Source organism: Lycorma delicatula, chromosome 1 (assembly GCF_047948215.1).
Source record: "Lycorma delicatula isolate Av1 chromosome 1, ASM4794821v1, whole genome shotgun sequence".
NCBI lineage: Eukaryota > Metazoa > Arthropoda > Insecta > Hemiptera > Fulgoridae > Lycorma > Lycorma delicatula.
Window position 1 is genome coordinate 247,120,685 of NC_134455.1, and position 18,421 is coordinate 247,139,105.

The window sequence follows — 18,421 nt, forward strand, 5'->3', positions numbered from 1 at the left end:
TTTATCCTTTCAAATATCGTAATCCTGGTAAATTTCTCGTATTGGCAATTTCCACTGAAACAACAAATTTATAATCTTAGTTACTTCACAAATATGCAAATTAGTAACGCTAATGCTGTGTGTTATTGTTAGATTGCTAAGTTCGTATTAAAACCAAAAAAATATTACGAGCTTTTACATCAATACCTTACTATCTAAAATATAAAAATAGCCTTCATTTCAGAACATTCCTTTTTTCAAAAGTGGAATATTTTTATCGTTTATTGCACACTTATTTTTTTCAAGTACTATCTTATTTCATTAAAAAAGAATTAGTCGGACAATATTATGGACAAAACTTTATTATGATATGTTGATTGACCTACGTGAAAATATCTTAGAAAGATTTTAAGGCTTTTTTTATCATGTTATACGTGTTTATTAATATGAATGTAATTAGACAATAAGTATATAATAATTAAATTAAAGAACATTCTAACTTGCTGCATCGTAAAACTTTTTCCGCGTAAAAATACAAAATTTCTGTTTATTACAAAAAGCAGAGTTAGCTCTGCTTTTTATACAGCTAATATTATACTAAAGTATTTTTTTTTTATTGCTTAGAAATAGCGTACTGATAAAATATGAGACGACGCATTTCTTTTGATTCCATTTCTAAAAGTAAAAATTGTTTTGAAGTAAGACAGAGGCTTTTCTTTTTGCTTAAATAGTTATTACGCTGGTACAAACACAACTTACTTAGAAAAATCATTTTGTTTACGTTATATAATTTGAATGTAAAAGTACGATAAACATAATACTCACCGTTACAGAGTTACGAAAAACCTAAGTCGCATCTTCCGAAGTCGAAAGTCTATCTTTTTGTTGCTTTTGAAGATGCAATCTTCTTGCTTGTTCATAATATCTTGCGACGAGCGAATGATCGACCGCTAACGGTGTTGTCGGTCCGAGTGGAAACGCTGGAGGTTGGTAGGGCCACAGACTCGGTGGAGGTAGACCGGCGGTCGGAACTTTATGTTCGACTACGGCGCTGGTTACCACGTCGACTTCTTCTTCCTCTTCCTCACCGCTGCTGTAAGATAATTTCTTTTTAACAGGATCGTCATCGGGCGCTAATAACGACGCTACGTCGAATTGTCTTTTTCTCGGCACGACGTTTGTTTGAAAGGTTGGAAACACGGGCGCCCATATTCCCGGCGGCGGGGGCGATAAAGCTACCGGCGGAGGGCTAGAGGAATCGTTACCGTCGTCGTCCACCGCTAATCCCATGTGTTTTCTAACCTTTCTTTGAGCTTTTCTTCTTCTAAAATCACCTTTTTTAAAATCTTCCACGTTTGCGGGGTGTATCGCCCAATAGTGGCCTTTACCGTTTGCACTTCTCCCGGCCTTAACGAAACAATCGTTTAACGATAGGTTATGTCTGATTGAATTTCTCCATCCGGGTCCTCTCGTTCGAAAGTACGGGTAATTATCCAGTATGTACTGGTAAATGTCAGATAATACCAGTTTATGTTCCGGTGAGCTCAAAATAGCCATCGCTATTAAGCCGATATAACTATGTTGAGGTTTAGGTTCTTCCGGTTGAAATACTCTATGGTGAAATAACGACATCGATAACGCTAATCTCGGTGGATAAGCCGGGTAAGGAGGACATAATGTCGGATACTGAGTCGACCCAGCTACCGGTAAAAACTGTTGACATCGTAATCTTTCCGCTTGTACAGCATAATTATACAATTGTAATCTATAATGATCTAACGGTTGCAACAAAACACTTCCACTCCCTCCACTTCCGTTTCCCCCACCCCCTCCACCACCGTTACCGGGTAAAACTTGTGCGGTCGTCGTGGCAGTTGTAGAACTTGTTGACGGATCCAAAATAATTTTTAAATTTGATTGCGGTGAATACGGAATTATTGCTGCCGGATTTGGAGGAGGGGATGAGTTTTCATTTCCAGTACTACACATATTTTAAATGTCTATATATTAACGTCCATGAGAATGATGCTATTGAAACATTCTTTAATTAGAAACGGTATTAACAGAAGAGCGATATTTAGGCGTTTCAATTTTATAATTTTCTGGTAATATTCATATTAAAACTTATAATTAAAATATTAAACCCCAGTAAATATGAAAAGTGAAGTATTATTTATCTCTGAAACATTCAATATAATTTAAAAATCAGTCAAAGAATATATAACTCAGAGCAGTTCTGAAACTTAACTTATGTTGAAACTTCTTGAATTTCCTATTCAAATACCTTGAAACCTAATCGAATTTCCTTGTAGAATACAATTAATTATTCTGACGTTTAATCTTCTGATTTACGGTAATTATTGTTAAATTTAAAACTATATTTTTTGTACGATTAAAATTGAACAATTCTTTTGAAATATAAAACCAAGTTTTATAAAATTAAAAATTGTTTTGAATACTAAAAAAAAATTTGTTTTTATAATTTTTTCTTGTGTTTTTCTTCAGTTTCAGTTTGGATCGGCCTACGAAAATTAATCTTCAAAGACGAATGTAGTTCTTCAAAGAACTATACCTTATCAATAATAATGAAATCGTGTAGGTTAGTATTCATAACTCTGTTATTTGTATTAGGCAACCATAATTATAAATCCAGTTTATTTGGTATTATAATGATTATATTAAATAATGTTTGGTATAAACTATTACAATCATCCTCGAAGTCCGTAACAAGTACAATGATACCAGTAATTTATAAAATTGCATACATACCGATGAATATTATCGTTAAAAAACACTATACTTTTAACGTAGAAGTAACACTCGTTTCAATAATTACTTTGTATTACAGCACTTTTTTCAAATAATAAAAAAATCAGAATTTTAATATAAATTAATTTATTTTAGACGAAAAAATAAAAAAATATATATTATTAGTACCCGTAATATATCTAACTCATACTGAAAGTAACAGAGTCCATTAACAGTTTTCTAATTTTATAATTAACCACTGTCGACAACGATGGCAATAATAACATGTGATATAATCGTTGATGACACGCACGAAGAGTTCATATGTTGCGGGTATCGTTGACCGGCTGTCCCAAGCGATACTGGTTTCCTTCTGAGTAGGACTAACAGTTTGAGTCACTCTAACAATGCACAAACACGGCCCTATGTGTATGTTTCCCTTGTATTTTGAAGAGGAGGAGAACATGAAAATATTTGAACACAATAATAAAATGGAGAGGGGTTAAACGCTCTCCGATTGGTCTAACACCGACGTAGCATGAGGTACGGGGCGGGAGGGACACGATCCGCATGACACGCCCTACTGCCACACTGATTTCTTTCTAATAAGGCCTCTACCTCACGCTATCGCACTCACACCGTCGTTTATCCATCTCGCTCTGTATATCACCGTCTTTCTCACTTCCATTCCCTTGATTGTAAATTTAACATTATATACAGCATCCAAATTAGACTCTGAAAGCTTGATGCTTGCTTTTCATAAGCAAAGATTGTATAATATTAATTTTAAATATACAACCTCCCCTTATACAGAAAACGCTAGATACATGGAAGCCTGTATTCTGCTATCCGCATGTATATATTATGAATGTTTTTAAATGAAATATTCTGTATCTACACTAACACGCACCCGTTTCACATAAGTACTGTACTTTACTATTTAATCTATCACTCGATAAAGTTACCGTGTCGTTCAATATTCTGTTCAGAATACGTTTGCCTACAGCGATGGTACACAGCTGTTCAGATTATCATAAGGTATTAGTTTATTTGTCAGTAATATGTTATGAATTGTCAGATTTTCCTTCATAATTGTATTGTACCCTTGATTTATACACCAATGAAATTAATATAATCATCCGGTTTTATGAAAAGTTTAAGCCTGATTAAGCAGTTGTACTAGGTCACGATTACTCAGTAACAGCCAGACAGTCAGTTCCACTCCTTTTTGAAACACAGGCTTACAGTACCGGTTAATGAGTATTTGTTAGCCGGGCTGGACAAAATTATAGTCTTAAAATATTTTATTAAGGATTTTGTTTTTGGTTGGAATTTGAATTTTAGTTGCTGACTTTCCAAACGAATTTATTAAGGCAAAATTTTTAATTTTTTTCAGTAATGACAAGCGGTGACAATTGTAAGAATACTAAATTTGCAACACACTTATTAGCCTGTTTACTCTTTAGAATAAAAAATTAATTTATATTAACCTTTAAATAATTAATTAGTTAAAGAAAAATTCTAAAGGTTATTCCCTTATTTTTAAATGTTATCTTCGAAACCTTTTCTTAAAATAATTAAGTTGGATAAAGTCTTAAAAACATCTAGAAGACCTACTGCGGTAAACCTACTTTAATAAAATAAATGATGATACTGTCAAAATTAAAAAAAAAATTAATGAAAAATATTGATATATCCTAAAGTATTACAAAAAAAATCTGATCAAGAGTTAAATCTAAGGTGCTATTATTTTGTCAGTATATAAGCCTCTACCCTAGGGACAGCTTTTGGTTAAATCCTGTTTAGCAAGATTAGCTTCTGGATTTTTTAAAATTATTGAAAGTAGCTTTACCTATTGTTATATAAAATTACTAATATTAATTAATATTGATATACAATTTCTTAAGTTTGTACCTACAATATTGCGAGTGTTGGTAATAAATAAGTTTCAAATTTGAAATATCTCACCTTTAATAACTATAACAAGTCATAACAAAACAGCCATTTCCTGAGATAAAATTATGAGCAATGGATTTGTGAGAATCTATAATCTGGAAAAAATAATCATTAAATTATCGATTAATGTATTTGCAAACTGTATGTTATAATAAAAAAAATAAAATAAATAAAGTAATTGCCTACAGCTACCAGGTGCACGTAGCAAACACCTGGTATATATTAATATTATTAAGATAATTACGAGTATTATTTATATATATATATATATATATATTCTGAAAAAAAATATATATATGTGTGTGTGTGTGTATAAATAGAAATATTTCCCCATTTATTTTGTATTCCTCTATAAATGTACATAATTGTGGGACTGCAAAGAATGTTCAAAAACGGTTTTTATATTCTGAAGATATTAAATACCGAAAATGTTAAATCACGGAAAAAATCTTCTATGTCCCTAGTAAAACTTGCTAACCAGATTTTGGGTGTATCGGCATTATTAAAAATACTTCCTGAAACGGGCCTTCGTGTAACTCCTGTTGATGTGCAATATATTAATCTAATCTACGGGTAGATTACCATTCGTATTTGTTATATCTTTGTCTAAAAAATGTCGTCAGCGTGAAAATTATTTAGAAAAATAAACTTTATTTAGGTCTAAATATTTTTCTGTTGGATTAATGTTAAAGAAAACCGGCAGTAATATCAGTCATCACCAGGGTGAGAACAGAAGCACCGACCACAGAAGGTGGCGTAAGGACAACTGAAAACCCTTTGACGTTATTAAAAAGGCTTTTTAGTAAAATTTGGTTCTGTTTGTCGTTTTAAATAAAATCATCCTCGTTAGTAGGCTACTTTGGATGAATAAGACATTAAACGTATGGTGCTGTGGTTTTTGCATTTATGTGTGTCCACTCTCTTTGAATTTGAAATTATTACGCACGCTTCTCAAGTTTATTACATTTTTTATAAAAGCTATTATAGCTGCGTTACCCTAATTTCGCTTGTTAAGGATTCGGAAGTAATTAGAAATCAATAAATAACAAACGTAAAACTATCGGAAAATGGAACCCATAAAGTAAATATTTAACAATTACGGCTAGACCTTAATCTATTAAAATTTTTTTTCTAAAAAAAAAAAAACAAGCGTATTACTTGTGTTTCACTTACAGACCTTTCAAACTACTGAAAGTGTTAATTCCCTAAGTGCTAATAATCATATTAGCACTTCAGGAATTATTCCATAGTGTGGTCTTCACAAACTTTCATCTGGTACACGATACGACTATTCGTTTTTGTAGGTTTTAAGCTCTCTCACTAAGAATGAGGAGGTAAAAATATGAGTGTAAGTTTAAAAAGCTCTGCTGCTTTTACCTCTGTTCAGAGTTATTGATATAGTTGAATTATTTGGAAATTAAGATCAATGTTTTTTGTTTGTAATTTTGTATCTTTTGTCTTAAAAAAACATCTAGAAAATCTATTGTAAGTAAACCTACTTTAATAAAATAAATGATGATACCAGGAATTACCAATTACTAATTTAGCTACCAGGAATTACCGTCAGGTACTACTTCAGAGGATGAATGAGGATGATATGTATGAGTGTAAATGAAGTGTAGTCTTGTACAGTCTCAGTTCGACTATTCCTGAGATGTTTGGTTAATTGAAACCCAACCACCAATGAACACCGGTATTCACGATCTAGAATTTAAATCCGTATAAAACTGCCTTTACTAGGACTTGAACTCTGGAACTCTCGACTTCCAAATCAGTTGATTTGGGAAGACGCGTTCACCACTAGATAAACCCGGTGGGTTTAACTCTACTCTTGCATCTATACAAGTAACTACATTTTTTCGCTTTTCTATTTTTGTTACTATATTAAGTTGTTCGTGTTGAATATTTGGTCAACTTGATACAATGCTTTGTTTTTTATTTTTATTTAGTCCGAAATATTTGAGTGTCATAGCCCAAAAATCTAACTTCCCAAATATCGAACTAATTATAAATTCATTGATTAATCTAAAACAGATTTAAATAATTAATTCGATGTAAATAACTATTTTTATTTAAGTCTTTGAAAATGTAATTATTTATTAATTCTGTAGAAATTTTATGACAGAACTTATACCGACTATTTATCATTATTTCATAAATCCATCGTAGAAGGATTTGATGGGAACATTAATTTTTTTTTGTTTCAAAAATTCTACCATTTTGAACAAATTACTTATTTTCATTATCACCTATAGTTTATATTTATTCTATTTTATGAATTCTTTTTATCTTATGTGATGTAGAATAATTTTTCTATTTTACACCAACCTTTAAAATGTAATGGTGTTTTATTTTCTTAATTTATTTAACCTTTCATCAGTTTGCCATAAATCGATGTCTTCTTTTAACTTTAAAAAAAAAAAAAAAAAAAATATGTTTTCCTGATACTCTAAACTAAAATTAAATACCTACTACACTAGTAGAAAAAATAAAAACATCTTAAAAACAGTAATTGCAATTTTTTTAACAGATGGTAAGTTTACAAATTTTGAGGGACGCTAGAAAAATTTTGATTCTCAATGTTGGCAGTAGGCGAAAACGTTTGAGAATCAGTATCTAAGACTATCTAATTTACTGGTTAAGATTAATCCTACGTGAGCAGTGTGGTATGATAAACGCTTTGCACACTCAATTCCTCATTTTAAACACTAACTCCGTAACAATGAAGTTAGCCAAAATAATAAGAACACATCAATAAAATAAATACCTTAAGCGCCTAAGGGAAAAGAAAATTAAGGAGAGTTTGATAATTTAATAAAGCTGAGCGATGAATATTTTCTGCAACTGCCATGTATGTCTGAATTGTCAGTAGGCTATTTTTAAATAAAGTCTCCAGACCAATATTAAATATTATGCTTACATTATAATTAATTTTATTATTTACTAAAATTAATTAAAAGTAATCTTTGATTCTTTTTAAATTCCGTCGACCTCCGTGTTGATGGGGTTACTACTCAGACTTCCATTCAAACGATCTTTGTTTCGAAATCCGTTCAGGTATGGCACTTTTATATTGTTCAGAATCTCCATACAAAAGTTTCGAATTTATTTGATGAATTAAAAAAAAATCTATTTGAAACCTACATTTACAGCAGACAGATTAAAAAAAATTTCAAGATTTATATTAGCGACGTCTAATAACAATTAACTTTACTCATAATATATTAGCAGAGAAACAAGGATATTGTTTCATTTTACTTTATATAGCAAACGTAGAAGAAAATCAGAAGGTATTAAATTTGCAACTGCTGTCAGTTATTTAGGTTAATAAGTCCAGTAATGTCAATAATCTTTTCTTTTAAAAATATAAATACTTTCAATAATTAATTGTATACAATAGAAACCTTTTAACCATCAGTCCATCAGACGCATTTGCTTTTTTACTTCCTTGTACGAAATAAAGGAAGTATTGAAATCGGGAAAATTATGGTTTTCATATTTCAACGGAAATATCGATTTTGACCATCCATGAATCCATTTTGACTAGTTTCGACGTGACGTTTGTACGTACTTACGTATGTATCTCGCATAACTCAAAAACGATTAGCCGTAGGATGTTGAAATTTTGGATTTAGGACTGTTGTAACATCTAGTTGTGCACCTCCCTTTTTGATTACAATCGAAATTAAAATTAAAATTTTAATTAATGCAATATTTTGATCTTAAAGGGAAGGCACATCGGTTCAAATCAGACTTCATCTTTTCTTTTTTTAACTTTTTTTATTTTTTTAACTTTTCTATTTTTAAATTTAAATATATTGATTTAATAATTATTAACCCGTGATTGTAAAAAAATTAAAAATATTTACTATTTAAAAATGCAAAAAAAATGTTTATTCACCACAAATATATTAAAAGCACATGTAAATTCACACATAACACTGGTATTTCTCTTCGCGTCTTTTTATTACGTAACAACATTTCTTGCGAAAAATCACAAAGCTTTTCTACGTCAAATATTTTGAAGTATAACATTAGAAGTTGTTTGTAATATACAATCTAAAACTAAAATCTTCACCGAATTTAAATAAGTATTGAGAGCAAAAAATAACCTAAAAGGTTATTTTTTATTTGAAATAATTTAATGAAAAGTTGGTTCCCACTTAACTAATGGTTTTAAAAATGGAGCCTATGTTTTTTTTTATCATGTGCAAAAGTTATTATTATTATTATAAATGACTAGTAAAGAATTAATTATCTGTTATTATTATATATCTGTTAATTATCTATTAATAGCTTTTTGTTTTGAGAAAAGAGAAACTAGAGAAGTAATGTATTTTCTTTAACCTTAGAGATTTTCGTCTAAGAATTCTAAAAACAGTTTTATTTTTCGATTTTCTTATTTAAGTACAGCTAAATGTCGGTTAAATCTTATAATTTGCATAAGTAAAATTAACTATCGTAATGGTCTACTTTTTAAACACTTAAAAAATTATTGTTTATAATAACGCTTTAAATTTTTCATGAAGTTAAAGGTTCAAATTGAACAAATATTCTATTTAAAGTCAGTGAAATAAAATAATGATTGACATATTTCATGTTATGAATTTATTATAAGATAAAAAACTAGTCCAATTTCTAGTTGATGTAAATTCAAAATTATTACAGCTAAACAAGTAAACAATAACTGTATATACTCTTCCCCTGCTTTGCATTTGTAGGGGTTGTGTTGTAGGGAGATGTTTAGGTATAATGTTGCTCCAGCGTGTGAGTGAGCGTCAAAAAGTACTCGCTTTTGGAGGGAGGGTGTCTTTAGTGATATCGAAGTGGCTTCAGCCAATAGCATAACATTATTTACCTCTCCTCTTTCATGACGCCATAGATTTAGCCCCGCCTTATTCCCCCACTCATTACTTTTATGAGGGGCCGGTGTCGATGTCTGACCCCAAATAAAAGAACAAGATCTGAGAAGACAGTTCTGTCTTTCTTTCTCTTTCACGTTTTTGCTGTATCTGATGCTCACATTTTCTCTTTTACATTCTTTCCATCTCAATCTTTACTACGTGTAGACTCTTTGTCTCTGATACGCACATGTACATTCACACATAACACTGGTATTTCTCTTCGAGTCTTTTTATTACATAACAACATTTATTGCGAAAAATCACAAAGCTTTTCTACATCAAATATTTTGAAGTATAACATTAGAAGTTGTTTGTAATATACAATCTAAAACTAAAATCTTCACCGAATTTCAAATATTTATAATATTAATACTAAAATAAATTTTATACAAGAGAAATTACCTAAATTATTGTTTAGCTAGGCGATCATTACCAAAATAAGGGCATAAAATAATTAGATAAAAATAGGAAAAAACTTTGAGAGTCTTTCTGTACTCATAAAAAAAAGTAGACTATCTCATGATGAAGAGATAAGCTAATTCTTATTTTTTGTTAGGAATTGTAAGGTTTTGTATAATTCAAGTTATTTCTGCTAACTACTTTATTAAAGGAGAAAAAAAATTTTGTGGATTTAAATTTATTTTATTCCTATTTTATTCAGAGCGAAAAATGACAGGAACGGTGAGTATCATTATTCTGGAAGCGGAACAGACAATATTAATGCAGCATCTAAATTCCTAGCTTTCTTATATAGATCATTCATTTGTGGATGGATACTCATCGTTGTCTTAGTCTTCTATAACCAGATGTAAGGTTTTTTAATAATGTCTTTTCAAGTACGGTTTTTTAATTCAAATTTATTCTTTTTATTTTTTATTCAATTGAATTTTTAAATCAAAATTATTTTTTAAGCGACATTAGGTTGCGACATCTTAGGAAAAGGTAGTTCGGAATAGGGAACTAGCATGTAGGTAAATTTTAAACTTAAATGTACTAGAAGACAGGAATCAAATTACTACTACTATCTAATATCTTTTTTACTACTATTTTTCTACTATCTACTATTACGACTATCTTTTCAAAAACAAAAAATTAATATTTTAAATAAGTATTAAAGTATAAGTAATATAATCCCAACTACCATAATTTCTGAGCATAAACCTATACTGCAAATTTAATTTATACGTCTAAAAAAATATAAGTTGGCACACATCAACTTATCGTATAGATCATTCATCTTGTGATTAAAGATACAGGTATGTGAGCGTTTCCACTAGTTTTTGTTTTACATCTTTCACATGACGCGTAACACCTAAATACTCATTACCACTAAATAAACAGGAATAATGAAACGACCAGAATTCAAATCTTTTTTTTATAACTTTCATACAGATAAAAGTATGGACGAATTTATGAATATTTTACGGTTACGGCAGAAGCTATCCTAACTGTAAATATTTATATTAGGCCTATTTTTATCATTATATCAGTATATACTGGTTTTTGTATAGAAAAGATTACCACTCAGGCTATTAAGTAGACTGTGTAATATCACCAGAACTTATTAATACCACCAGAACTATGTAATATCACCCAGAAGTATTAAGTTATTATGTCGGGTTCGTTCGACTTTCTATAATAAACTGTCGACATTTAACGGTCGGCGGTAAAGCTCAGCACTCGCGTAAAAACGGTAGGTGTGGTGAAATAGATTAACGATGTTCATTGATTACGCGTTTGCAATAGCATCATACAAGTCGTATTTTCAGCAAGAATGATTTAGGACCTCTGGTTTTGGATTGAATTTTTTCCCCAAAATGATACTTGCATAGTTATTTCAAATAAATTTATATTATTACACGTAGTTATTATTTATAAAAATATTACTGTTATTATAAATTAATTCAAACAAAATATATTCTATTTCTTAATTATTCTACGAATAATGAGGATAGTTTTCAGCTGTTAGATCATAATAAACCTCTGTTATTGGAAATTACTCTAAACATAGCAAATATTGAGCTGAATGTAAAATAAGGTAGAATAATGAGTGATTTCTGAACTAAAAATATTGTCGAATACTAACTAACTGTAATTGTATAAAAAATATCTAGTTTATTGTAGACTATTCGGTTAACATTTTTTTCTTACAATAAAGTGCTTATTTAGTTTAATGGATACATATGTTCGTGTAACCGAATTTATTTAGCGATTTAAATTACAAATTAAGCAGATATACTCTGTTATATTTTGCTTTATAACACACGTTCTCATAGTTTTTAAGATTATTAATATTTTAATGGTCTTAAGTTTTATAATTGAAACTTCAATAGAGAACTTAAAATCGAAACTTGGAAACAAAGTAGTAAAAAACAAAATGTATTTTTATGCAGATCTACCTGTACAAAAAATATGTGTACTTTATACTAATGTGTAAATAAAACACAAGTTAATTTTAACAAAATTATAAAAGGGGGAATGGATTTTTATAGAGTTGCTGATTTTTATAGAGTCGCCGGTAATAGTATACAAGATTTAAAGAATGTGTAAACATCGATAGTCATTGTAATACATCTGTGGGGATAATCTACAAAATGTATCCCGCTGTCCGTGAAGTTGTAAGTTTTTCCTTTTGTTTTACCACAATCGGTCAAAATTTCGAAATTCTGCAGTTGCGGAAATAATTCAACTTTACAAATTAATCTAAAAAAATCAGGTGCCTCTAGAAGCTTTCAGAGAAAAAATTGAGAAGCTACTGCTCCGAGGTTTTCAGAAATCACAGAGTTTATTCATTTTATATACTAAATAGTATCGTAAAGTTTTCTTTTTTGAAATTCTTTCTATGTATTGAAAAGAAGAAAATGACAAACACAAAAATATTTGTTAGAAAAAAATCAATATCTTAAATCAGCCTGAAAGTAACAGAGAAAATCTTTCTCATAGAACGCACCCTGACCGATAAAAACGTTAAATAACCACTTTCCATTCAGAATGGGATAGAGCCTTCTCTCGGACTTAAAAAAGATAGTGCGGAGAAAATAGCAAATCTTTTAGCAAATCTTTTGAGCTTATTGGCAGATGTTTATATTAAGAAATGTTTTTATGGAACGTTTCAAATAATAATTTTTCTTCTAGACGAAAGAAGCTCCGAGTAATATTTTAAACATATATGCTATAATCTATAATTCGGTTTCAGTTTAGAAAAAAAAATTGGATGTGCATACCGCATGACTTCCTCGTACGCCTATTAAATTACATTTACACATTTAAAAAAAATTAAAAATACGTAAAATTTTATTTCATTAATAACTTCTGTTTTTTTTTTCAACGGTTTTTTTTAGTATTATTATTGAATTATTATTTATTGTAAACCTTTTTTACAATCAGAGGTTCATAATTATTAATAACTCAATATATTTAAATTAAAAAAAAAAAAGTTAAAAAGAAAAGGAGATGAAGTTTGATTCGAACCGATGTGTCTTCCCCTTGTAAGATCCAAATATTCCATTAATTAAAATTTCGCTTGGCTATAACTCTGGAAACAATGAAAATAAGTACCAGTTATGTATGTCGTTGAAAAGCTTTCAATGAGAGCTTATTAATACGGTTAATAAAAAATTAAAAAAAATTTGGATTTTGTGCTTTTTTTGTTCAGTCGATTGCAGTCAAAAAGGGAGGCGCACACGTAGATGTTACAACAATCCTAAATTCAAAATTTCAACATCCTACGGCTAATCGTTTTTGAGTTATGCGAGCGAGATACATACGTACAGACGTCACGCCGAAGCTAGTCAAAATGGATTCAGGTGTGTCAAAATGGATATTTCCGTTGAAATCTGAAAACCGAAATTTTTGCGATCACAATACTTCCTTTGCTTCGAACAAGGAAGTAAAAATATCACGTGCGTTTTACTGAAGTTGATTCGACAGAACTCATAGGTTTATAAGTTTTTAAAGATTTATCAAAATATAATTTTTTGTACCTACGGTTGTGAAAAAATCAATAATCGATTAAAATTTGAATTCAATTAACTAGTATTTAAATTTAGTAATAATTATTCAATGTCGAAGAATTTGTATGAAAAAAATACTATAAGAGTTCTTATAGAAAAGTTAACATTACACAAAAAAATTTGTGGCAAAAAAGATTCAGAAATATAATTTAAAAATATCGTTCTAATAGAAATGACTAATTAGTTAAGAAAGATTTAAAAGAGTGGAAAACTGACCGACTGAGAGAACCGATGGAGAAGAGGGAATGAAGGAAAACCACACCCCTCTGAACTAGCAAGCAAATATATATACAGAATGTATGTGTGTATACACATATATTCTTCTGTGAGTATTGTATATCGCATCGTGTGTTGAATCGCGGCAGCTTTACAGTGAACTCGGTTGCTCCGTTTTCCGTTCACCCGTCTACTTCTGTTTCCATTTTGTGTTAATCTCTCTATCTCTTTTCTTTCTTCCTGTCTTTATTCACTGCGCACATTTCTCTTTTTTTATTTCTGTCTTTCTTACTCTCTCTTTCTCTCTAAATATATTCAACCCTTTTGTATCACCGCAAAATTTCAGTTCTTTCCCACAACTAGTTATTTCAAGGGGTTGTTATATTCGACCAACAAAAATCGTTCGTCGTATGCCAGCCTGACACGAATACAACACAGGCGTTAACAATTGTTTATTTATTCTATTTATAAAAGATCTAGGGCATAATAAAAACATAGTTCAACTCGAACCGCCTGCCTCGATTTCAATTTCTAAAGTACTGTACTCCCTCTTTCTATTGTTACCAGTGCGTGCAAATGAGGGAGAGTGTAAAAGATGTAGGGCACTCAAGTTTGTTTTGATTTAACAATTATTATCCCATCGATTAAGCTACAATTTTGTTTACATGTAGAGATATTAGATTTTATTGATATTTATTGTCTAAGTGGTTTTTAAATCTGTGAGAAACTAGTAAAATAGTTCTATTTCTTGCTCCTGCTTAGGCATAGCATTTTCAATTAAACTAGATCCGACAGCCCTATCCTCGTAGCGCTGAAAATATATTTAGCAAGAATTGAAATGGTCGTTTTAATTCGATCTTTTTACTTATATAAAAGTCAGTTAATATGACAAAAATCGGCATGCCCTGTGTTCATAATATCATCTATTTCATATAACAAACTCCGATAGACTAAAAACATTCATAATTGTTAACCATTATTTTTGTAGTTATTAAACAACAAATTCAGTTTTCATACGTGTTTCAGTCTTTTCTTAATTTCGAATAACAAAAATTAGAGAAGCATGAATAATTAAAAATGGAATTTGAATATCTGTAAACAGTAAGTAAGTTTGTTTTAAAAATTTATTTATAAATCTTCTAAATTATAAAATAAGAGTATTTTCAATTCGTCTTTGTTATGCTTTTTAAACGGTAATAAAGTTTACAAATAGTCAATAGACCTATACGAATAGACAGAGAATCTCGCACACTGCTCGATCTAGTAAGACAGCTGCCTAATATCTTTGATTCGTAAAACCTGTTCAAAGTATCTGGATGTATACGGAATGTGATCTCGTAAGAATAGAACGATCAGAGAAAATTATACGGGTACTTGACATCCTTCAAGTTTCTGATTAACTATTTTTTTATCATAGTAATGGACATATCAAATGTTTATCATCGTTAGAATTTAACAAATATAAAAGATGTAGTTTAAATGAGTATGATATAAAAACGAAAATGAAAGAAAATTATAATTCTCTTTTAGTCAAAAAAAGTAGTATAGTAATAACTGATCGTTCATCTTATAATATCTCAAAACGATTAGTCTCATGAGTTACTATTACAAGTAAGCAAATAACAGTATTTTTTTTTTTTGTTTTACTCTCGTTTTTTAGTGACAGTCCGGCTAGTCCCAGCGCAAAGCACTACAGTTTGTACAAAGGCTCAGTAAAAAAGTTCAATTCGGGTAATATATTTAACTGAGTCTTAATTTTACCTGATATTATTAATTATTATAATATTTACTATAATTTAGAACCACTGAATCTTGAGAACTCTCGTCAGTGATAGCTATCTAGGTCGGTGGAACAGTCCAGAATTGCCCGTAATTTGTTGCTTTATAATTTTCTATGGTTATTAATTTGTGTCTCTTCCTGCGTCTAGTTAAATATAAATACTTCAGATGACTAAAAATGAAAATACAGTTCTGGTACTCTTGAACCGGTTGAATAGTTTTCATAATATTTTCTCTTTGGAGGAAACATTTCATATTTTAATTAAACCATTTTTTAATCACTTGTAAAACAACTGTATTACAGTTGTAAACGCGTGTTACTAATACGTTTTAATTTAGAGTAAATAAATATTCGTTGAAAGAAGAAAGAAAAACGAAGTACATAAACAGTATCTGTTATAGAATTCAAACTTTATATAGCCGCGTAAACTCGCTGGCCGGTGTGGTGCCCTAGTCTAAATATTTCATGGAAATTAATTATATTTCCTGCCACTAGTAAAATAGCGATAGTCGGTCGGGCAAATGGCCGCTGTCTGTTGTGTTTAATTGAATTGCCGCGTTGCTTTTAACATTTAATTAATTATCTCCCTTTGTCAAACGTAGGAAAGATCTAAAAGAGTAATATTTTCAACATAAATTTTCAAAATTAAAATCATATTAAACAAAACATTCATAATAAAAAGTTTTATAGATCTCGTCGAATAATATTATTGCAATCGATGGAATTGTATAAATAAGTTGGATTCAATCAAATATCCGCTAGTCTGAAGTGCTCTTCTTACAGTGCTCCAGTGTTAATCCCGATTACCATTTGAGCAAAACTACTGAAAAATGTTATTTAAAATTACGGACACCGTACGTTTTCTATCGTAAGTCATTTTAACTTCATGTTCGTTATATCACCGACTACATATCTGCATTAGCACCGATAATTAAAACATTTTAACGTAAGTGCTTATTATGTAAAAGTATTAATTAATTTTAACGTAGTACAATAAATAATTTTTTGGAAAACATGTTTCAATCACACTATCAGAGATTTTCTTTTTAACATAAATGGCAAAGCCTATCTTCATCATTGCTGTATATACTACTTTTAGAAATAAATTGGATCATAAATTCGCACGTTCAGTTTTCGATAGTACACGTATTTCCTTTGCCAGAACCCCACAGTTTTCTTTATCTAAATTTCTTAATCCTTCGGTTAAACACACTAAGTCATTCTTACAATAGATTTAGTAGCTAATTTATTGTGATTCATTAAGGTTATTGTGCAAAAGTCGATGAGAGAAACTGTTACACTTAATGCGATGAGTTTAACTTCTGAAATAATGTAGTAAACCTACGCTAGATAACCTTTTAACTCTTAGTTCTAAGGTTAACATTCAAACAAACGCCCCAGAATTAATTCCGTCATTGTTTCACTATTATAGTCATTTTCCCTTACAAAAACCATATAGAAAATTAAAAATCTTTTAAGCAGGTAATCGCTATTATTATGAGGGAAGAATATTTTGCTCGATATTTAAACATTTCTATTTCGTTTGTCGCTTTTTTTTTAGCTAACCGATAACGTCTTGTCTGATGTAGAGTGATTACCGATAAACAGTTTTTTTAAGTTTTCTCTTTTCTTTTGGATTTTAGCATAAATTAATTTATTTATAATCTAACTTATTATTTGTCGACTTATACAGTGATTATTATTATTATTGTAATATATGGAATAATTTCTGTTGTAGCAATTATTACTGTTATCTGCATCACTGATTTTAACTTACCGTGATAAATATTACAACTTACCACGATTATCCAATAGCCCGCTAGAATAACCTGTAACGCTGTAGTACAACTTTTTTATCATCGAATTGTCATTAGAATTTTTTTTGTGCCTTCTACCGTTAAATGATTCTGATTACACCTACAGACAGATGAACAGTAAATGGATTCTCCGTTTTGTTATGCCCTTTGCAAAATTGACGGATATTGGAGAAGCATTTATCGGCAGCCACTTTAAAAAGTAGTTGTATTCTGCAGCTAAATCCCTTTCCCTTGCCTTTCATTGCAGGCTTTATATATATATATATATATATATATATATATATATATATAAAATAAAGATAGTATGTCATAACGATCAGGGGCTTTGGACAGAGATAGCAAGAAGGTAACAAAGACAGGAATACTGAAAGAGTGTTGTTCCATGTTATTTTAAAGAGAGGAAGCAAGATATAGTAAGGGAGCAGATGAGAAGGAGAGATGATCTCAGCTTACCTTTATCCATTTCTTTTTTATTTTCATGTGCTAGATTGCTCCATTTTGTCCTTTCAATGCAGTTTCACTGGCACAGAACATTTTAGCATTTGGTTATACCGTTCAGTGTAAATTAATACTTTCATACTTCGTTTTTACAAGCTATAGGTTTTATTAAAAGTGGTTGTATGCTGTACTTTAATTAAACTGTGATCTGCGCGCTACTCATTTGAACAGCTAAAGAAATTATTATCTACCTTTAATTGGATATGATTGAAGAGTGAATAATTTTCATAAAATAATGTTAAAAACAGTAGAAGCCTCATATAGGTTACATTAAAATTTTTATTTCATTTTCTTTTTAGCGCGCACAGAATAAGAAAATCTGATGTGGATACCACATGACTTCCTCGAACGTCTATTAAATTACATATACACATTTTTGGTGCTTTTCATTTACACTTATTTCATTTGAAAGTGAGATACGATCCTCCAATTTTTAATAAAAGTGGACAGTTACACAATTGCTGAAATATTAGTTTTTATTAACATAAAATATCTATACAATTATTAATT

General features: G+C 30.0%; 1 protein-coding gene across 1 annotated transcript; it reads right to left on the reverse strand.

Moving 5' to 3' along the window:
- Positions 1–825: 825 nt before the first annotated feature.
- Positions 826–1,968, reverse strand: fd102C (forkhead domain 102C). The gene is made up of 2 exons (XM_075354345.1): positions 1,096–1,968; positions 826–1,062 (listed from the first exon to the last, which is right to left on the reverse strand). The coding sequence occupies exons 1-2, from the start codon at positions 1,966–1,968 to the stop codon at positions 826–828; spliced, it is 1,110 nt and encodes a 369-aa protein (XP_075210460.1).
- Between the last annotated feature and the right edge of the window lie 16,453 nt (positions 1,969–18,421).